Source organism: Dunckerocampus dactyliophorus, chromosome 20 (assembly GCF_027744805.1).
Source record: "Dunckerocampus dactyliophorus isolate RoL2022-P2 chromosome 20, RoL_Ddac_1.1, whole genome shotgun sequence".
Taxonomy (NCBI): Eukaryota; Metazoa; Chordata; class Actinopteri; order Syngnathiformes; family Syngnathidae; genus Dunckerocampus; species Dunckerocampus dactyliophorus.
Window position 1 is genome coordinate 6165118 of NC_072838.1, and position 23237 is coordinate 6188354.

General features: G+C 40.6%; 1 protein-coding gene across 1 annotated transcript in view; it reads left to right on the forward strand.

Annotated features, from left to right (window-relative positions):
• Nucleotides 1-23237, forward strand: part of thsd7aa (thrombospondin, type I, domain containing 7Aa) — a 110541-nt gene that overhangs the window by 33926 nt on the left and 53378 nt on the right. The window contains exons 2-4 of the mRNA XM_054764079.1: nt 13420-14542; nt 21058-21306; nt 21784-21965. Coding sequence (XP_054620054.1) covers nt 13420-14542; nt 21058-21306; nt 21784-21965 — 1554 coding nt within the window. The remainder of the gene's footprint in view (nt 1-13419; nt 14543-21057; nt 21307-21783; nt 21966-23237) is intronic.

The window sequence follows — 23237 nt, forward strand, 5'->3', positions numbered from 1 at the left end:
ATTCAGCATCCAGGAACAGCACAGACTGATCCCAGCCTTGAATAATTCATCAGTTACAGTATACTGGCAATTGTTCCGGCAGTGAGAGCTGGGAGAAAAGACACCAGCAATGATGTTTTTATCATCAGAATTACTGCCTCCGAGGTAGACGCTCTCCAACAAGGAAATATATCGTCAGCATTGACAAGCAGAGATCCCGCTTTACTGCTACTCATTACTGCTCACATGTTTTGTTAAGACGCTTCTGCATGAGAACATGTAAACACGATGTGATGAAAACAACAATATAATGTGTGCAGTCAGCTGTGTGATGCCACCAGTAGACAGTCAAGTGTGCAGACTGACCTTGATCCTTTGAGGTAAATCTCTGGGGCGTGCATGTGGAAGTGTGTGTGTGCAAAAATGACGGTACTTTTCTATCTGTCACACTAGAAAAGCCTCTGACAGTGAGGGTAACCCAAATGACGCTCTAAACCTGAATAATACAACCGCAAACGACACTAATGCCCTACTGTGGCTATTAATACTTCTACATCACAATTTTTGAAGGACAGCAATGATATACAGATGGTCCATGTGTTACCATGTTTCATGGTTATGAAATTTTGTGGTTACAAGGCATTCCCATAAATTATTAACACTGTAAAAAAGAAAAAGAGCGCCAATATCCCTCGTTCGTCATCCAGACCCGACGGTGACATCGTTGAATTTCTGCTAAGTAGAATTCCTTATTTATGAATCTAATATTTTGGTAGTTAGAGTGTGGAAAACCTGTTTACAACCTTCTAAATACATTTTCTAAACCTTTTTAGAGCCCTCTAGACATGAAATAACACCCCTATAGTTACCTTTACACTCCGATTACCCAATAGAGTACACATAATAAGAGAAAATACGCCATGAAAGACATAAATAAGACTCATGCTCGTGTGTGCTGCCATAAATGTGTTCCCTCGGTGAGGAGAGCGAGTGGCGGACAGGAAATGACGTGGGGAGGGTTGGGTTTGGAGTATCGCTTTGCCATTGGTTACGGCCGCAACAGTAGCCCGTGCTTTTATTGGGGATTTTTATTAGGGATTATTGTACCTGTTGTGAGATTATTCAAACCTGCAATAAAAGCCTGTTGTTCCGGCGATCAAGTCTGGTGCTTGTGTGTCACACCCAGCATTAGACTAAAATTACTGACACCTAGTGACCAGTGTAGAACACTACGTCAATGTCTTCGGATACGTCTTTTTCTCATTTGTATTTTAGTTCATTCTTTATGCTGGAAAATGCTTAATTTCGGTAAAAAAATTTGCTCATGATTTATTATTCGGTGCATTTTTGAAAAAGCGTGATAGAGGGAAGCGGTGAAAATCAAATTGTGAAGCGGTGAGGAAGGACGTCGCTTTTGTTCTTTTTAGTTCTTTTTTTTTTCCCTTCATGATGTCTCCCAAGTGTGAGGCAAACTCTTCTGATGGCGGTGTGTCAAATAAAAGAAAAGGAAAGTGAAAGTGAAAAGTGAAGTCAAATTAGACATGCTAAACAAAGTACGAGAAATCAGCGGTCCAAGCCGCTCAAACGTCGCGAACAATTGTTTTTAGAATGAATCATGAAAATGAAATTGCAAGGTGCCACACTTTGGATTTATAGTGTTTCTTTTTAGGAAGGTGCGAGTGCAATGGTAACAGGGTGATTTTTTTTGTGGTAAAGTTCCTTACAGTACCTGAAGTGCATCGCTGCTTTCATCTTCTGCACTCATTTTTGTCTGTTTACGGAGCTGAAATGTTCAAAACCAGGTGCACCGCACCTCGACGTCGGGCCCGGGAGGAGGGTGGGGACTCTGTCCTGTACTCTGTCGGCAAATGCCTCGCCTTTTCGTCCACTTTTAGGAAGATTGTCCCTCACTTGAAATATGTACGGTGTAGGAAATGGGACATTAAGTCGTGGGGAGGGCTTATCGCCAGCCTCCACAGGCACACGCTTGTGCACAAACACACAAGAAATGCAAAATGTTTTGGAAACATTTCTCTAAAACGTTTGAGCCTTGGGAAACTTTTGTCTTTGTAAGTATCTATGTGAATCACAAATGTTCCTGAAATATTACTTTGAATATGTTTGTAAACTGGATGGTATGTTGTTAGCAGTTACTTACTGGCTAGCTAGTTGTGTTTAGCATGTCAAATGTACATTGAGAGGTAGTAATTGCATTTTTTGTTCCCGTATGAAACAGCTACAAAGAAAGCTTCACTAAAGCAAGAAAAGAAGGCCTTGTGTTTTGAGTTTTCCTTATTGGTTGGCTGCCTGACTAGCAACATACGTCGTCACTTATGGGAATTTACAGCAACACCATTTGCGGGAATTGTGAGATGTGTTGGCCTTTTCTAGTTTGTTTTCCCCGCTCCTCATTTTAATTAGCCACGATATGTCATGATAAAAAGGGCGACAAGAAATAGAAAACCCAAATGTTTACAACGCTGTCTCGCAGACAGTGTCAACTGCGTATTAAGGAAAAGGATTAGGATTAATATTTTCATCTAAGAGCTGCATTACAGGCAACGCTCTAATGACTGCTCAACCCTAGAGAATCCCGTATCCTGGTCTTATCTTGTGGAAAGCTTTAATGAGATCCGCACTAAACCTCTAACTAACTGACTAACTGAGGCCATGCCCACACCAACGTGGCTATTTTCAAAAACAAACATTTTCCAAGTGTCTTGGAAGTAATGTGGCGTTCTGACAAAGGCACATAGAATCTGACGCTCTTTTTTTTTCGTAAGTGTATTCTGACTTTGACACGCCAACAGCAGTTCCAACACTGCATCCACATTCTCTGTCGTTCTCCACAACAGCCACACAACACCTCCTCACAATCCACCGATCACGGTCACGACGAGCGAGGCGCGAAGAGCAGAACTCTGAACATCAACGTTGCAAAAGAAGCAGGTGTTTTTTTTGCGTATTCCCTTCGTTGTGTATTGCTGCCGGTCAGTATAGAGTCTATATAGCAGTTGTCGCGCCACTTTAGAAAGAGAAACTTGAGTGTGTGTAGACGTGAGCGTAAAGCGAGTATCTGTGCTGTTGGGTTTGTTTGTTTTTTCTTCTAAGCATGCTGCTTTTTTTCCCTTTTTTTTGGTATTTTTTTTTTATTTTTACTAATATTTCAACTTTCTTCTTAAATAATCTTTGTAAATTCTGTAATATTTGGTTTTATTCCCATGATATTATAATTTTTTGCCACACCTAATTTTGTTTGTTTCTAATAATATTAAAAGACTTAAAATAATAAATATGTTTTCTTTAATATTTAATCTTTATGCTACTAAAATGGAATTAATTTTCCTTATAATATGACGAGTTTACTCTCATAAAATTTAGACTATTTTTCTCATTAGAATATGACTTTTTTTCTTAACATTTTGACTATTTTCATAAAATTACCGTTTTTTAAAATTCTCCTCTTGTTTTTTTTTTTTTTTAAATTTTCCAACTATTTCAACTTTCTTTTTGTACATTTTTAAACTTTATTCCCATAATATTTTGACTTTATTCTCGTAACATCACTTTTTCGGCAACCTAATTTGCCAAAAAAGACATCTTTTTGGTCTTGTTTGTTTGTCATAATGACTTTAAAAAAAATGTCTAATGTATTTCGACTTTATGCTACTAAAATGACATTTTCCTCTTAATATTACTCATAAAATTATGACTTTTTGTCGTGAGATAACGTTTTCTCTTAATAACTTTTTCCACAACCCAATTCTCAAAAAATAACAACTTTATTTGTTGTTTTGTTTGTTTTACATTACGACTTTAAAAAATAATCTTTCCTAATTATTTCAACATTATGCTAGTATAATGACGTTGTTTTTCCACATAATATTACAATGTTATTCTCGTAAAATGACGACTTTTTGTCGCTAGATTACAACTTTTTCCTCTTAATATTATAACTTTTCCACAACCCAATTTTCCAAATATGACAACTTTATTTGTTGTTTTGTTTGTTTTTTGTTACGACTTAAAAGAAAGGCTTTCTTAATTATTTCAACTTCATGCTACTATAATGACGTTGTGTTGTTTTTCCTCATAATATTACAATGTTATTCTTGTCAAATTACTGCAGATTTTTCTCTTTTGGGTGTCGTCGTCGCTGTTTTTTTCTTTTAGCTTTTTTTTCATGAATATTGTGTCAATAAAAATTGCCGTTCTTTAAGCGTACTATGAAATCGATCATACCTTGATTGTCAAATAACATTACATAAGATACACTTACCTTCCAACGAACATTGGCTTAATGAGCCTTCAGGCGCCACTTCAGATTCGATACTCTTTAGCTTTTGACCGACATTACACGAACAAAAGGAAGCAGCCCTCGAACATTTTCGTCCGGCCTCGTCTCGCCTCATCAATGCAAACTCGCCTCCTCACGTTTTAGTCATCAAAGAGCCATGTTCAAATTCGGGTCAGGGTTAGTATTTGGGTCTTGAGACACGGTTTGGGAGTGTAGGGATCGTGATGATCCCCAGTGACTTGTTGTCCTGGCTTCCCCCCTTTGACATTTTTGCTGTACTTCATCAGTCTCTAATTGCGATAGCAGATTCTGCATGCACATAACACTGAGCTGTTAGTTTTGTGTTTGGGAAGCATCTCTAAGGTGCTTCTTATGTCCATATACTATATTTTTCCACACTATATCTATCTATCTAGCGATAGCATGTGTGATGTTGCCAAGCAGAGTCTCATAATCAGGTCAAGACTATTGGATTAGTACTGCAGTATAGCTGGTGACTCCATGTCTGAGCAGGCCACAGGGCACCAAGCTTCTCTACTCAATTGCTCTTCTTCTGGTCCATCGGTTTTCTTGCCCCACCCTTATCTTTTCTTCCTCGCCCTCAGGGAATGTTTTTTCATAGCCCCTCTTCTACCCAGCCCTGATTGACTAAAGCCTTTTCATCTAAAAGGGCAGAGTCGGTAAAGGAGCTCTCCTGCTATCATCTGGTCAATGCTGTTTGTTCTTTCTCTCTCCCAGGTCACTACGTATTTTCCATTCTTCTTCTCGTCTGCTATTTTGTCCCATGAAATTGTATGTATTTATTCCCAACAGGTTATTATCTTCATTTAGTAGCGTGTCTCTTGGCTGCACTGCTTCCAGTAAGTGTATGTTAGACATTTTGTTTTATCCAATCAGATTTCAGCTTCTAGGTGTTGCCATGTCAATGTAATCTGCCCAGGGCCTTCAGTATCAGGAGTGCTGGCCCATCTCACTTAAACTATTAGCAATGGGGCTGTTTCTTGAACCGATTTCAGATTCACCTCACAAGGCCATCTAGCAGGCGTAGAGTCACGTCTGCATTTTTCTGTCCTCTGATTGGTTGATGTCTAAAAGCTTATGCCTAACACTCACAGTTACCAATGCGCTTGACCGCATCGACACATGAACGGCGCAGGGCTTAATTTCTCCTTTTCTGACATGAAGGAAGTTGTTCATCGTTCTGTGTGCGTTATATGAACAAATAAGTGAGTTTTTAAATACTGTATATTTTACAGTATAGATAAGTCAGCCTGGGAAAGTCTTTGTTGCTTCCAGACGAGTGCTTACAAATGAGTGGTAACTGTGCTGTATTTACTTTACTTTGAATATGTAGGTGCACCATTCCCAAAAATTGAATGACCCTCAATTGAAGCCATGTGTGTTAGTCAGGAACGATGGAGTTGGGTTACCCCCCCATTACAATTGGGGTACGCGTACCACACTTTGAGAACCTGGGGGTTTAGTGAATGGCAACATAACAGTGGAAGAAAGGAAGCACTTTTTGTGGCCAAAATCCACTTATGTCATCTTTCGGGATCTTTGGCAATGCGGTAAAATGCCATTTCCTTACCATGTCGTCTTTTTTGTGGCATCCTGGTGCACAGCAGGTGTCTATTATAGTTTAAAACACTGAGACAAACACACAGAAACCAGAATAGAGCATGCAGATGCACGGGTGTGCTTGTATGAGCAATTAACGCCCTGCTGATATCATGTATTTTAGGGACAAATGGATTTGAGTGACCAAACCATTTAAAAGGGAGACTTTTTGTGCTGATTCTGCAAGTTGTAAAACTTCTGAAGTCAGGAAAAAAATATGGCAAAAACACAAAGATATGCAAAAACACAATGTGTTGATACAAATCTCAAGGGGAGATTCTGCTACTTGTTATTTGTCTTGTCTTGAGGGCTGCCTTGTTTGGATACTTTTTCACAGCAAAGTACTAATTGTAGTTTGGTTATTTCACTGCATTGCAAGGATCATGCTGAGGCACCAATGCCGGCCCACTCGGTGACGATGTGAATTTGAGACTGAATGCTTGTTTGTTGTATAAATGTGCCCCGTCATTGACTGGTGACTAGTGACTCTCACCCAAAGTCAGCTGGGATAGACTCCATCTCCGTGAAAACCTGAGCAAGAATAGGTTGAAAGGAGACGTATGGAAACAAGTACAGTACATGAGAATAGAGCAATTAACAATGAACTCATCTTTCAAGGCACACAGAATATTGTGTTCTGTGGCTATCCAAACATGGAACATACCAAAAGAAAGATTAGACTTTTGTCTTTCATTAGAAAAAAAAAGTGTTTTTTAGTAATCAGCAGTAGCGCATAGGTAAACAGGGTTGTTTTACATCAACATAACAATTTATTTTACTATGGACTATTTACAATTTTCACGTCACTAAACGCTCTGTGTGCATGCGTATGCACACCCGTGTGTGCGTGTGCATGCGTCAAAATTTCCCTACAATGCGTAACCTCACTCGTCCATGTTTTTCTGCTTCCTCCTTGCTGTCAAGTGTGTTTTTACTACAAAAGACCCTTGCCGAGCTCTTATCAAATGCACTTCTGCCACCTTGTGGCCGTTCTTATGGCTTAAAACTGCTCTTAGAGTGACATCTTTTATTGTGCAATTGCGCCTCTTTTTGCCTCTCGCGCCAAAAAACGTACAAGAAGTATAAATACGTCTTTGGTTGAATGAGTTAATCAATGAATCGATGATTCATCGATTATATGACAAATTTTCTGGTTTATTTCAGGCTCCTAAATGTGAATATTTTTTAATTCCCTTCGTCATCCATAAAAGCAGACCTTTGTGTTTTAGGCAAAATGAGATATTCACACACATCAGCTTCGACTTCGGAAAACAGTGATCAACATTTCTGCCTCTTTTCTGATATGCTGCGGACCAAACCACTAATTGTTTGTTTTTGGCTCATATTGACTTGGTCTCTGTAGGGCTTAACTGTTTACTCGATTAATCCAAACAACAAACTTGATATTAATCGATGAAGAAAATAGTCGGTTGTTGCAGGCCTACAAGAAAATCACACCAGACTACTAAAATAAAATAATATGGATCACAAAAGCAGTATAAAGTCATAAAGCGGCAGGCTTAGTTACGAAGAACAAGTCAAACTATTACATGGAAAAAGTAATATTATAAGATACTGTAACTGTAATATTCACTTCTAAATACTACGACTATTTTCTTGCAGCATAATGTTATTTTGCTGTAAATATATATTTTTTTCTCTATTTAACTACATTGTGTTTGCAGTACGCGTTATGATGTGGTGGCAACGAAATTGTGTTTTTCTATACTTGCAAATAAATGAGACTTCCAGTAATTATTGTAAATCTTGACCTTTTTTCTGGATCTCTGTCTCTTTATCGTGGATGTGTTCCACATATGAATACATATTGACTGCCTGCCGCTGCTTTGATGTGTTTCAGAAAAAAAAAAATCCCCCCAAATGCCACTGTGATGCGCATCTCACGCGGATTACCATTACATTTGTAAATGCCAGCACCCGTCTTCTTTGTGGCGCAAGGTAGGCCGGGGGCCTCATTTATGGCTTCATTTAAGGCTGCAGTGCACAATAAAACGCTCGATTTCACAGAACAATAAAGTACAGGGAAAACAGACAACTTTGTCTCGTTGCTCTACAATATTGTACTTAACAGTGTTCAAAAACCGAGGCTATTATTTTCGACAAAAAACAAATCATATGAAAACTGGGGCTTACGAAAACCAAGGTTTGACTGGATTGTACGGAAACCGAGACACTGTATGAAACTGGAGGCAAAATTTTACCGAAGATTTTCGATGTAAACCGGATCATACGGAAACTAGGCTGTACGAGAATCAAGGTTTCACTGTATTGTACAAAAACCCTCAGTGTACAAAAACAGAGGCAAATTTAGCATCACACAAAAACTTGGGCATATGAATCTGGCTGTATTGTATGAAAACCGAGACAGTGCATTTTAGAGAAAATTTTCGGCAAAAACCGTCTCATACGGAAAGTGGGGCATATGAAAACAGAGATTTTGCTGTGTTATATGAAAGACAAGACTGTGTATGTAAACCAAGGCAACATCTTATAAAAAATATTTTGGCAAAAACCGTCTCATACGGAAACTGGGGCATATAAAAAAACGAGGTTTGACTGTATTGCATGAAAACCGAAAAAGTGTAGGAAAACAAAAGCAAAATATTACAGAAAATTTTTAACAAAAACCTAATCACACGAAAACTGGTGCGTGTGAAAACCTTGACTATATTGTATGAAAATTGAGAACGTGTACGAAAACATTGGCAAGATATTTGAGAACATTTTCGACAAAACCCTAATCATACAAAAACTGCTGCATACGAAAACCTTGACTGTATTGTACAGAAACAGAGAAAGTCTACAAAAACAAGCAACATTTTTGCCAAGATTTTTGACAAAAACCGAATCATACAAAAACTAGGGTAGGTTTGACTGTATTGCATGGAAACGAAGTACACAAACGAAGGCAAAATTTGAACAATTTTAATGAAAACCAAATCATACAAAAACGGGGGCATATGAAAACCAAGGTTTGACTGTCCATAGCACCACATGTATTTCACAATGTTACATTTATATGTTGTAGAGCCTAAATATCTAAAAATAGAGCTGTATTTCACATAGTTATAGTGTTTGCGTGCAGTTATGATATAGTCGTTATTGAAATATTGTTTATTTTGATACAGTTTTAATTCAGTGGCATACAGTAGCTGTGTTAAATAGGTTGGGAGGTGGGTCTTTTACTTTGCATGCCTAACGGGAGTGAATACGCTGACACAGTGAGTATGTTTTTTTTTAATTATTATTATCACTGCTCAACTAGATGGTACAGATATAATATAAACAACTATACAAAAAAATGTGTGCTTGTAAGTACCTGAGCTTGATATAAAGTTTTCTGCTGCAGTTCCCTTCAATATTGTAGTCTGTGCAATTAATGTTACCTGCGTCCATATTGCCTGACTATCCGACATGTTTTGGATATAGAGCACAGGCCTGCAATGCGATGATAAAACGATTATCGATGCATCTTTTTTGTAATCACTAGTTTGTAATTTTTTTCTATATATAATTTCTTTTGACTCACTTTGTACTACTAAAACAAAGCATATTTGTAATGATCCACGATGAAAATAAACATGAAATAGATGAATTTACTTCCATTATCTTAATAATTGCAAGGTTACATCTATCAACATATTTCCCATTGCTGAGAACCACCAGGGAAAGTAAAGTGCTCCAGTAGCAGCATTTACTGTATAAAATTAACAAACTTCAGCATATTCTGAGTAACCAACATAAAAAAAATCTGCCATTATTCACAAATAAATAATAGACTTTTGAATTCAAGATAAAATCCTGAGCACAGAATTTTTGCTGTTTAGCAAAGCCAAAAAGAGCTTTCATACAAAATATTGATTTCTGTCCCAGCGGCTCTCATACAAGAATAATGCTTGCAGGCATCAGTATATTATGAATAGCCCAAAAAACTAGGCTGCCCTTATTCACAATTGCAGTGTCAGTGAAATAACGTTGCGATGGGACGTTGTATCTGGGTTCCAAAGTGCACAACAAAGCACGAAAGCCCTGCTTTTCAACAACCGAATACGGCCACAAATCCTTTGCAATAAAGGTTGAGATTGACTTTGTGATTCGTTTCGCCTTTTTCGAGTTGGTTGGATAGTTAATTATCACCTGCTCGATGGTTCTCTGGTTGGCAGCAACTTCGGCTGGCTGTTTTTCATCCTGGTTCGGGTGGAAACGTGCTATGTGGTTTCTCATATTTGTTGTGTTCCCAAAATATTTTAAGCTTGTGTGACAAAGCTTGCATAATGTCCAGCTCATTTTTACCTTCGACTATGTGAAAGCCAAAATGCTTCCAGACTCTCGTTTTAAATCCAGCAGCCATTTTAGTAGCGTCTTACACTTAGGTGCACCACCATAAACTGTCCGGGCGGCACTTCCGCTTTCCGTCTTTGTGTTGTTCCGTCAGCATTGGTTATTGTCATTTATGAATCGATGAATAATCGTCAATGTCCGCATTGTGATGCATATAAGAATTGATTATTTCCCCCACTCCTAGTTGCTAAAATTGTCAAGATTCAAGATTCAAGATTCAAGATTCAAGAGTTTTATTGTCATGTGCATGGTAAAACAGCAGTTATACCATGCAATGAAAATCTTATTCTGTTCATACTCCCAAGAAAAGAAAGGAAACACAAGAAAGAATAAGAACATAAGAAACATAAACACATAAACATATATACCAATAAATTAAGCAACAACAACAGAAGATGATCAATGATCAAACATTTTAAAAGGTTACATTTTAAAAGGCCCAGAATGAAAGTACACAGACTATACAGTATATAGCAGATGCCGCAACCCTCTATAGAGTAAAACCTAAGCCTATGCGTCCAGAAAGTGAAAGTCAAGTTTGTGTGACAGTGAGAGTCAAGCTGGTGTGAGTGAGAACAACGCATCTATTGTGTGTCTGTTTTCCATGAGTCATATCTTAAGTGTTGCGCAACTCTGATTGTGCTAGGTGAGTGTGTGTGTGTGTGTGTCCGCCAAAGGCCCATATGAAACGTTATTACACTGCCAATGCACTGAGCAATTAAACTGTATAATATCTAACACTACACCAGTAGTGGCCAATATAAGTTATATATCAGGGCCCCTCAATAGGAGCCATTTACTGTATATATACTGTATATTAGGGGTTCTCCGATCAATCGGCCAAATTTAAAAATAATCTATGTGATCTGTATCAGTATGATCAGCTGATTTCACTCATGGATGATCGGTATCTGTAGCATAAAACTCTGATCAGAGCACTTATATACATGTGTGTGTGTGTGTATATATATATATATATATATATATATATATATATATATACATACAAAGCTTTCAAAGAGAGAAAGCTTTTTTGCCTTTGCCATCAAGAGATCATGAGTGTGAATACCTGACAGAAAATGACATTGATTCCACATTGTTGCCAAGATTTTGTCTTTTCAAGACTAGGCTCTTCAACTTTTGACCAGCTGAACAGCCTCTTTTAGTTTAATGCGCTGTTTGCAATAAATCGCTTACTCGTACTTTTTTATGTCTCACTCCCATTTCTTCTTTTCACATTTTGAAGCCCTACTTTGAAGCTCCATAAGATAAAAGTGTAAATTCTTGCAATTTTCCAACTGGTTTTTAAAATTTTGATCAGGAGTGTACATTTGTGTAAGTTGTTGGTGTGGACTGATGAAAGACAGCAGGAGATACTGCTTCGGAGGACTTCAGTTACGAGAGCTAATGGCTCATATCAATTTTATATGTCATGTATGACTGTTTTGAGGTGTTTTCTGCATGTAAAAGTATGCATGTTAAAACAGAAACAGACCTCTCGGGGTATGTTTTTTTGTGCCACATGAGTGCGGTGACAGCTAAAAACAAAGAAGGGATTCCCCCTTCAAATTGTAAACTCGCCTCCTCCCCCTCTAAAATGTATTTTTTGTTAAAATGTTTGGGGTTAATTACATTTACATGATTTCCTTTGGGGAAAAAATGACTCGGTTTTCACCAGACCTTCTGGAAAGGATAAGTGAGGACAACCGAGGAGCCAATGTATCATTGAATGGTAGATGTAATGTACCTCTCAGGTTCTTCTTTTGGACACACTTTCCGTATTTACCGCCAAATATGATACTGACAGCCTTGGCAGCTGTCTCTCGTGTCCGGAGTCGTTTCTTGCTGCTTGTATTGATTCGTATTGATTCCGACCTTCTGCCTGCAGCCACAGGCTAATTCAGCCTACTGCTTCTGTTGACATTTTCACTGCTGCATCTCAGCTTCAGTGACTGATAATATAAAGCATTGTCTCATACGGTCTCTGAATATAACACATTGCATATCATCCCTACAAACAATGTTACAGTGTTACATTCAACCCATTCATCTTTTAATCAGGATCATTTTTTGGATCACAGAGGCTACAGCCATCTCACTTTTTCTGTCACGATATGAATGCACCAATTAAAATATGAACTCAGATCAATTATGATCATATGTCTAAAATCCAAATTATTATATTTAGAAAGTGTATCTAGAAAGTGAAAGTGCAGCTTCTGTGCCTGAAAAGTGAAAGTTAAGTTTGTGTGAGAGAGACTGGCTCGAACTGGTTCTAGCTATGCTGATAGCTTACTATCCTCTACTGTCAGTACTTTTGCACAGGTCACCTGTGAGTGTCGTGAAACTCTAGTTGTACTGTGTGACTGTGTGTGTGTGAAAATGCACTGAGCTGATAGACCAGTGGTGTCCAACGTGTGGCTCAGGGGCCATTTTCAGCCCGCAGATTTTTTTTATTAGTCCGTGGCACACTCCAAAAATATAGTTTAACAAGAAAACTACAAAAAAAACCCCCAGCAACAGCAAAGTGGAAAAATTTGCAGTAATATTACAAGAAGAATATTAAGCGAAAAAAGTAGTCATGTAACAACAAAAAGTCGTAATTTTATGTAACTTTGTAATATTGTCATCATTACAGTATATCATTTTAGTAGCATACAGTTAAAATATTAAAAAATATATTTTTTTAAAGTTGTAGTATGAAAAAACAAAACAACAAATAAAGTTGTCATTTTTAAAAAATTAGGAGCAAGTGGAAAAACTTCTAATGTTATGAGAATTCAGTCAAAATATTAAGGGAATAAAGTAGTGATTACAAGAAGAAAATTTACATGAAGAAAGATGAAATAGTTGGAAAATTGAAAAAAAACTACAGCAAAAATGGGAAAAACTGCTGTAATTTTACAAGATTAAAGTCTAAATATTAAGGAAAAAAAGTCATATTCTAATTCACAGTTTTACAAAAATAAACTCGTAATATTATGAGGAAAGAATACCAATGAATCTAAAAGTATAATAATAATGTCTATAACAGAACTACAGTATAAACACATTTTCTTAAAAATCCAAACAAAGAGTGCTGATCTGTGACTGTGAACTATTTGTACAATTGAATATTGATGGGAATGAATTTAACTAACATTTCTGACATTCTTTTACAGGACCATGGGGTCGATGCATGGGCAGTGAGTGTGGGCCAGGTGGTAGCCAGAGCAGAGCGGTATGGTGCGCACACGCTGAAGGTTGGACCACCCTACACACAAACTGCAACCAGGGCGAGCGACCGAACAACCAGCAGAGTTGCTTCAGAGTGTGTGACTGGCACAAAGATCTGTATGACTGGCAACTGGGAGCATGGAACCAGTGCGTCCCTGTGTCAATGCGCAGTGCAGGTGTGCAACGGCCCACCGTATGCACCCGAGGAGACGAGGGCATTCAGACCCGAGAAGTGGGCTGTGTCCAGAAAGCAAATGGCGAGCCTGCAGAGGACGCAATTTGTGAATACTTTGAACCCAAACCTCGTCTGGAGCAAGCTTGTCTGATCCCTTGCCCTCGGGATTGTGTGGTGTCTGAGTTCAGTCCGTGGACATCCTGTTCTAAGACCTGTGGGATAGGTTTGCAAAACAGAATTCGCATTGTTCTTGCTCCCCCATTATTTGGGGGGTCAGCATGCCCAAACCTGACAGAGTTTCAGACCTGTCAGCCAGGACCATGTGAGGGAGAAGAGAGCCAATACAGTCTGCGGGTTGGACCCTGGGGGCTCTGCTCTGTGCCAGCCTCAAGGCAGGCCAGGGAAGCTAACAAACCATCCAGTGAGACTGAGCAGCCATCCAGAGACAGCGATAAACCCCCAAGTGATGGTGGCAAACAGGCTGGAGAGGACAAAAAGCAATCCAAAAGAGGCGACAAACGGCCCAAAGTAGGTGACAAGAAGTCGATTCAGGGTGATGACGTTTCCAAAGATGGAGACAAACCACCAAGATCCACCAGGAAACTGGGCAAGGGCAACGGAAATCCAGACAGACCGTCCCGACAGGCCGACCGGCCCAAACGACAGAGAAAACTTAAAAACAAGGCCAAAAAAGAGAAAATCAGAGAGAAAGTCCGAGAGAAATTGAGGGAGAGAGGAAAGGTAAAAGATCCTGGGACCAGAGAGCTCACCAAAAAGAATCGAAACAGGAACCGTCAGAATCGCCCGGGAGGAAAGTCCTGGGACCTGCAAATTGGATACCAGACAAGAGAAGTCACCTGTGTACACAAGAGTGGAAATGTTGAACCTCTAAGGTAAGAGGAACTTTGAACACCTTATTTGCATCAATTGACCTTATTGAGGACACTTTCAGGCCTTTTTGTGACATTTTCAGTCCTATTCAAACCGACCCTTTTTCTGATCTCTTAGTCAAATCCATCCCTATGGGTTGGTTATTCGACTCTTTTCCAAAAAAGTAATTGAATTGGGAATGGAATTATTCCTTCATTAATCAAATTAGTTAGCATTGAAAGTAATGATTGTGATACTTTTGTAGAAAAATGTTCAAATATTTGACAGAATTGGGGTTTAGCTTTGTAGTGTTGAGAGATGTTTGATGACATTAGTTACTAACAAAGGATAAACACTTTGCTGTGGTACATAATGTACACTTCACATGTATGTACGGTATGTCTTTTACATCAAAGAAGTTGAAGTAGTGTGCGTACTTACATCTTGAAACCCACACTTTTAAATCCACACACTTCTCCGGCGAGCCATTGCATTCTCTTGTGTGACGCTTGAGTTGAGTTGACGTTCGAGTAGAGTCTTTTAAATGACTCTTTTAAGCCCAATCCAATCCCAGAACAATTTGTTCTTATGTCTCATACAGTAATCGCTCATTTATTTTGGTTAATCGGAACTCAAATACAGGCATTCAGAAGATGCATTTAAAGACGTAGTGAATGATATGTAGTGCTCTACACTGCTCACTAGGTGTCAGTAACGTTAATGTTGAGACACACAACCACCAGACTTGATCGCTGGAACAACAGGCTTTTTTTCAAGGTTTGAATGCTCTCACAACAGGAACGATATTCTAGAAGAAAAACACCTAACAAAAACACGGGCTACTGTTGCTTCAGTAACCCACACAAGCTAAAACTCAACTCTGAACCCCTGATGTCACTTCCTGTCCCCCCGTCACTCTGTTCTTCTTGGGAACACACACAAGCACAATTCTTATTTATGTCTTAAATGGCTTATATTCTCTGATTATGTCTACTATATTGAGTAATACGAGTGTAAAGGTGACTATAGTGGTGTTATTTCATGCTCAGAGGGCCCTATTCATGTTAAAAAGCTGTATTCAGAGGGTTGTAAACAGGTTTTCTATGTTCTGACTATGAAAATATATCTCTAACTTTGGGTCTGGAGCATAATGAACGAGGGACTACTGTGCATGCTGTTGATGTGCTATATTAAGGTCAGAATTAAGTTCAAACAGAGCATCAAATAACGCGCCATGTGTCTGTAACAGTAACAGCGTTGTTTGGAATAACAATTAGATTACCCGTTACTAGAAACTTCCTGTACTTCCAACAGTTGTGGCAGTTAGTGAAGTGGACTGCTTTAGTCATTGTAACATTCACAGAGCCTGGCACTTTGTTTTATTATTATAAGCTTTTTTCTGCTAACTCAATGAAGGGGCTCAAAAATAACATCATGACATGAGTATGTAGCACTGGGCATATCTTTGAATGTTCCATGGGGACCAGTAGTCGTAGTACATTCAGTCTCTCGTGAGGTCAGTGTGATGTCTTTGTTAGATGACTGGCCTGGTTCTGTCTCCCAGAACTCATTCAGCTTTAACAGAGGCCTGTGAGCAATGGCCATTGCACCCTTAGAAAAAAGAAAAGACATCGCCGATGCATTCTCTCTGAACGTCTGAGGCAAGGTCACATGCCATGGATGATCAAACTTCAAGCAAATACCACTTGTCAAAATCCAGTGTTCAAATAGACTGTGATACTTTCATGACTGAATGTATTTTAGCTTGTTATATTCATCCCGAGACATATAACTACTCAAAGCTCTCAAGAGGCTTACTTCATGGTGACTGCACTGATGTTGGAAACAACTCAAGATTTACTTATTTATGGCTGAGCCATCATACTGGAATTGGCCTGAACTGATAAACATTCTTTCACATATTCATATCCAATAGCACATGGTTTACATTTATTATATATGTATTTTTGTAATAAGTTTCGGTGAAAGTTACAAATCAAATTCCTGTATTTAATTACCGTAATTGCCATATTTCCGGGACTATAAGTAGCTCCGTAGTATAAAAAAAATGCGTCACAAAGTGGGGAAAAAACATTTATTTAGAAATCACAAAATACAAGACAAAGAACAGGCATTTATTGTGGAAAGTTATTCAACTAAACAATAGCAAACAGAACAACAGGCTGAATAGGTGTCCGCTAACATTAACACATTATTCTGCTACACAATTGCATAAAGAACATACCTGGGAGGCTGAATAGGTTAAATTAACATAAGACAACAAATCCAACAGGAAATACTAGCGGTAGCGGGCCATATTCATTCTTGGGCTGCACGGTGGCCTAGTGGTTAGCATGTTGGCCACACAGATGTGGGTTCAAAACTCTGGTGGGCATCTGAGTTTGCATACCCCTACGACCCTAGTGAGGATAAGCGGCATAGAAGATGGATATATGTCATACTTTTTATGGTGTAGTTAGGGACCGTTTATTTTGCTTCTATTTTGATTCTATTTCTGTTTTGTCTTCTCAATAACGGTTTCACAAATGTATCCCAGTGCTACGATCACACCTGAGCTGTTACAGTTTAGCCTCTCATGCAGTGTAGGAGAAAAGATAAAAGCCCGAAATAGTGGGTAGTTTGCACAAACAGCAGCAGAAAGTCTACAGAGACAAAAGGAGTTGAACTGTTCAAGAAGGAAGCAATTATTGTTTGTTCAAAACAGAACAAGCAGCTCTTCAGCAACCCAGTCATTAGCCAAAGCGATGAGATATGGACGATTGAGTTTAAGGACGTACAGACGCACTTCACCAGGATTTTATAGATGTTTTTATTTTGTTTGTGGCACCAGTGAAGTTGATAGAGCTATTTTTTATCACACTAACGCTGCATCCTGTGCATAATAATAAATTCACTGCTAAGTTGATCACACATGCAACTTATAGTCAGGTGCGAGTTATATACCAATATATATATATTGGACAGGATTGGACAGGACTGTCAACAGCTGCGAGAGGGCGCTGTAGGCTTGGCTACAGTGATGTGTATGTAATGAGATCTTGCAGCTTGGTGAACTTGCTTACCATGAACTTGCTTGTTGGAATCGCTGGCTTCTTGTGTTAATTTAGCCTATTCAGCGTCCCAGGTATGTTCTTTATGCTGTTCTTTATGTAGCTCAGTAGTTCTCAACTGGTTTGGCTGCGGGACCTGCCATCACCTCTCGATGACAAACGGGGACCCAAATTGTGGAAAATTTCAACACAGACTTCTCAAATATCAAATATAGGGACTGCTTGTCTCCGTGCGAGACAGGTTGCGAGCTTGGGCATCCGTGAGGGGCTCAGAGTAGAACCGCGGCTCCTTCACATCAAGCCAGTTCAGGTGGCTCGGGCATCTAGTCTGGATGCCTTCTGGACTCCTTCTGGTGAGGTGTTCCAGGCATGCCCAGCTGGGAGGAGGCCCCGGGGCAGACCTAGGACACTCTGGGGGTATCATATCTCATGGCTGGCCTGGGAATGCCTTTGTGTCCTCCTGGTGGAACTGGAGGAGGTGGAGGTGGGAAGTCTGGACGTCCCCACTGAATCTGCTGACCCCACGACCGGCGGAAGAAAATGTATGGATGAATGGATGGGACTGTGAGCGGTGAGATGTTGTTTCCCTTTTTATGGCATGCTCTTCATCAGCAGATATCTGCTGCTGTGTGTTGGATGGACGGTAGGTCCCCACTCAGTGTCCTTCCCGTCCCGATCAACCTCGTGGCAGTGTAGCTAACGAACAGCACAGACAAGAACACAAGGTACATTCATGGACATTGGGCAGTAGCTGAGTAACTCTTAATGTGTTACATTAACACACCGGACACCTACTGTATTCAGCCTGTTGTTCTGTGTGCTATTGTCCATTCATCCATTTTCTTCCGCTTATTTGGGGTCGGGCTGCTTATTTGGGGTCAGGTCGCAGGGGCAGCAGCCTAAAGTAGAGAAGCCAAGACTTCCCTCTCCTGGGCTACTGTCCAGCTCCTCCAGAAGAATCCAGAGGTGTTTGCAGGTCAGTTAAGAGATATACCGGGAGAAGACCTATACCTGGGTCTTCCTCAAGGCCTCCTACTGGTCGGACGTGCCCTGAACACCTTCCCAGGGAGGCGTCCGGGAGGCATTCTGACCAGATGCCTGAAGCACCTCATCTGGCTCGTCTCGATATGGAGGAGCAGTGGTTTTCCGGGAGTTCCTCCCAGAGTTTTTCACTCTACCTTTAATGGAAAGCCCAGCCACCCTACAGAGGAAACTTATTTTGGCCGCTTGTACTCGCAATCTTGTCCTTTCGGTCTCTGAAAGTCACTCAAAGCTCATGACCATAGGTGAGGGTAGGATCGTAGATCGACAGATAAATTGACAGCTTTGCCTTCTGGCTCAGCTCCCTCTTCACCACGACAGACCGATGCAGAGTCTGCATCACTGCAGACCCCACACCAATTTTGGGCTTGTTTTTTGTAACATTTCCTGTAAATTCCAAGGTCCCTGTTGTTTTGGGCTTGTTTTCAGAGATCTAGTTCCTTGGTTCTCTCTCGAGACCTGGCAACACACACTCTGTGTCTTGTCTACAAATATGAGCAAGAAAGACCTCTACAGCCACATTGCACAATCAACTGTCGCTGTTGAAGTGATTACATAAAGCAATTGCCTGCCAGAAACAACTGTTGCCCTCTAAATTGCCCTCAATTTATGACAAGCACCTTTACTTGGATGGCTAGCAATTTGCCAAGAGTAAGCAATTTATTGCAAACAAGCATTAAAGTGAAATAGGCTGTTCTTCAGCTGATCAAAAGTTTAAAACCATAGCTCAAAAAAAACCAACCCCCCCCTTAAAATGTTTCAAAAAAGGACTCAGTAATGAGGAGCTGCGCCCTTCTTGTTAATCACCGCAAAAATTGGTTTGGACATGCTTGATGCCAGTGTTTCCAGGAGGCTATTGGGAATGTTGCTCCAGATGGTGAAGATGGCTTCACAGAGGGCATACACTGTCTGGAACTGATGTCCATTTTTGTAAACTTCCCTTGCTATCCATCCCCAAATGTTCTCAATTGGATTTAGATCAGGGGAATGCACAGCATGGTCCAAAAGAGTGACATTATTCCTCTGGAAAAAGTCCTTTGCCAGGTGGGCATTGTGAGCTGCAGTGTCCTGCTGAAAAATCCAGTCATTACCACACAGACGAGGGTTTTCAGTCATGAGGGATGCCCTCTGCAACATCTTCACACAGCCAGCTGCCATTTGACGCCCCTGAAGCTCCATTGTTCCATTGAAGGAAAAATCAGCCCAGATCCACACTGTGCCGTGCGGATAACATCTCAAGTGGGATCTCCTTGTCACACCAGTAATGTTGGAAGCCATCAGGACTGTCAAGCTTACATTCTTTCTCATCAGAGAATAAAACTTTCTTCAGCTTTCAATGTCCCATGTTTAGTGCTCTTGAGCAAATTCCATCCATCCATCCATATTCTATACCATTTCTACTCATTAGGGTCGCGGGGGCATGCTGGAGCCTATCCCAGCTGACTTCGGGCGACAGGCGTGGTACACCCTGGACTGGTCGCCAGCCAATCCCAGGGCACATATAGACAAACAACCATTGACACTCACATTCATACCTATGGACAATTTAGAGTCGCCAATTAACCTAACATGCATGTTTTTGGAATGTGGGAGGAAGCTGGAGTACCCGGAGAAAACCGACGCGCACACGGGGAGAACATGCAAACTCCACACAGAAATACCCAAGTGAGAATCGAACCCAGGTCTTCCCGATTTCCATGCTGTTCCTGTGTTGCCCGACATGGTAACCACTAGACCACCGTGCAGCCCTGAGCAAATTCCAAATAGGGAATTTTGTGGCATTGAACAAGACGATGCCTTTGAACCCTTCTCTCGTAGACGCCGTCTAATGGTTATTGGACTGCACTCGGCACCAGTAAAAACCTTCATTTGGGTCGAGGATCGTCCCATGTCTTGAGGGACAGCCAATGACTCCGGCTCAGGGCCGGTGACATTTTTTGGGGTCTACCACTTGACTTTATTTTGTTCCATAACCCTCAGCATCTTTGAAGAAGCTTCAAATGACTGTCTTACTGTGTCTTACTGTCTTACTGTCTTACTGCGTTCAGTCTCAGCAGCAGTGGCGATCTTCGAGAGCCTTGCTTATGCAGCTCAACAATCTGTGTTCAAAGACAGAGAGCTTTATTATCATGACAGTGTGAAAACCAATATACACACTATTGCACTGACACTTTGCAGCAACACACTTTCTCCTTGTGATTATCAAATGTCACTTCAAGAAACGGCCAAGTGATACTCTACCTATGTCATCAATCAATCAGCTGTTTCGGAGGTTGAAGGTGGTTAGAGCCTTATACAAATGAATGTACAATAAACTAAGCACCACTCCACTTCTCTGTCATCGTCAAGCTGTGTCTGAATACAGTTATTTAATGTTTCACACTATTCACAAAGTCTTCTGGTGCTGCTTTCTTCCTCGTTTCCAGCCTTTGCTCCCATGAATCGCTTCCAGTGACCTACCAAGCATGTGTCATGACCAAAGACTGTGATGTGACCGACTGGTCTGAGTGGTCAGCTTGCTCTCAGGAGTGCTACGACCCCAACGGGCCCAAGGGAGAGCAGACACGGACGCGAAAAGTCAGCCAGTTCCCCATTGGAGGAGGAGCTGAGTGTCCAGAGTTGGAGGAGAAGCAGCCGTGCAGTCCCCAAGGAGAAACAGTGGCGCCCTGCATCGTGTAAGTGAGGTCTTTTCTCACATGTTCTGTTAGCACACATCATCTTTACCAGGTACACTACAGCTTGGCATAGCAAAACAAATATCACCAGACACAGTGCCGACCAGACCCACCACCAGAGCTTCTTCTGTCCCCATCCTTTTTGATGGGGACCTCAAATGAATGCCGTTATCAGAACAGATTTGGCAGGGTTGACTATTTCTGACCTCAGGGTTGGAACAACAATGTTGCTGATGCAATTCACTAACCGAACAACCACAGCAATTAACAACCTCTGTTTACCTTAGCAAAATGCAGTAGTTTGTACTCAGTGGACATTGAGATTGTGAAGTGGAAGCAAACATACAGTACACCTAAGTTCAATAAACCTCTACAATGTGGCTGCCATTGAAGAAGCTCGTTAATCCTATGAGTGACAAATGTTACGAGTGGTTAAATTATATCAGCTATTTCATCAGTGTAACCGTCTGTCCACAGTTACAGCTGGAAGACGACTGAGTGGACGGAGTGCAGGGTGGATATGCTGCTGAGCCAACAGGATCGTCGCAGAGGGAACCAAACAGGCTTGTGTGGGGGTGGCTTTCAGACTCGGGAGGTTTACTGTGTGCAGGCCAGTGCAGATACGCCATCCAACCTCAGTTCTCTCAAAAGCAAAGAAGGTAATCACACTTCCTCAAATCTGTCCCTATTCACCAGATCACCAGATCTCCACTGTCTGATCGTTCCACCCCGGTAAAATAAATGCTTAAAAAAAACATTAATGGCACCAGTTTAATATTACATTCATGCACAATGAGAGTATGTAAACACAACTTTATCTGCGCCATATTGTGTTCACAGTCTGCCCCCACTTGCTTTCCCAGCCACGTGTGGGCCAGAGATGAGAATTAAAGTGGTTTTCTCCTCATATTAAATCTGGGGCGCTACTCTATGAATATGCTAATATGCACGCAAAAGCCATGCAGAGAGGACGGGAGATGAAAAATGAGCTTTCACCTAAATTGGAGGCGTTACTGTGTACAGTACACGAAGGCTGGAAGAGCTTTGGTAGCACGCCCGTGCTTTTCCATCCACACAATAAGTCTCGGTCCATCTGGCCAGGAACGCTCAACTGGCGTCTGCTACTGACAACGATTCAGCTCAGCTGCTCACTACCAGCTAGACGCTTTTATCCTTCAGCGTCACATTTCAGCTAACAGCCTCGAGTCTCACACTTTCAACCATTTGCTGCTAGGAATATTGCCAGGACGAAACAAGAAACCATGTCGCTCCCCCTGCAAAGCCAGCCTGCTTGAGTGTTAACTTCATAACTGTTATATATGATAGCTACGGCTGTAAAAAATAACGTGTTAACGGCGGTAACTAATTTATTTAATTAATTACGTTAATTTTTTAAGTGCAATTAACGCATGCGCACCAGAGCAAGCAAGCCTCTCTGTTATGATGGCAGACGGTAGAGCAGTGGAGCGTCCCCACACAGTCACACAGAGTCTGACGCTCTTTTATAACTTCATTGTGACCAGAACACATCAACAGCTGTATACTTCCAACACCATATACCGGATGTATCTCCAACTCACGCACGTCTCTAGTCCGTTTACCATGGGAACGACACTTCCTCAATCTCATTACAAGAACATGAGATGCACTCAGGGACATTCCGAACATTAAAAACTGCTTTATAATGCGTGTGTGTGTGTGTGTGTGTGTGTGTGTGTGTGCGTGTGTGTGTAAATAAACAGGAAGATAAAGAAAAACGTGAAGTGGATATTCTTAGCACTCACTTCATAACTCTTAATTCGGATGTACAATTTGCTACATTTAAGTATGCTGGAAAATACACTGAAAACAAGTAAGTTTACCTTCAATTACATTATGTCTTTGAATGCAACATCTCACTGCTCATAATAACACGGTTTAAAGTGTGATTC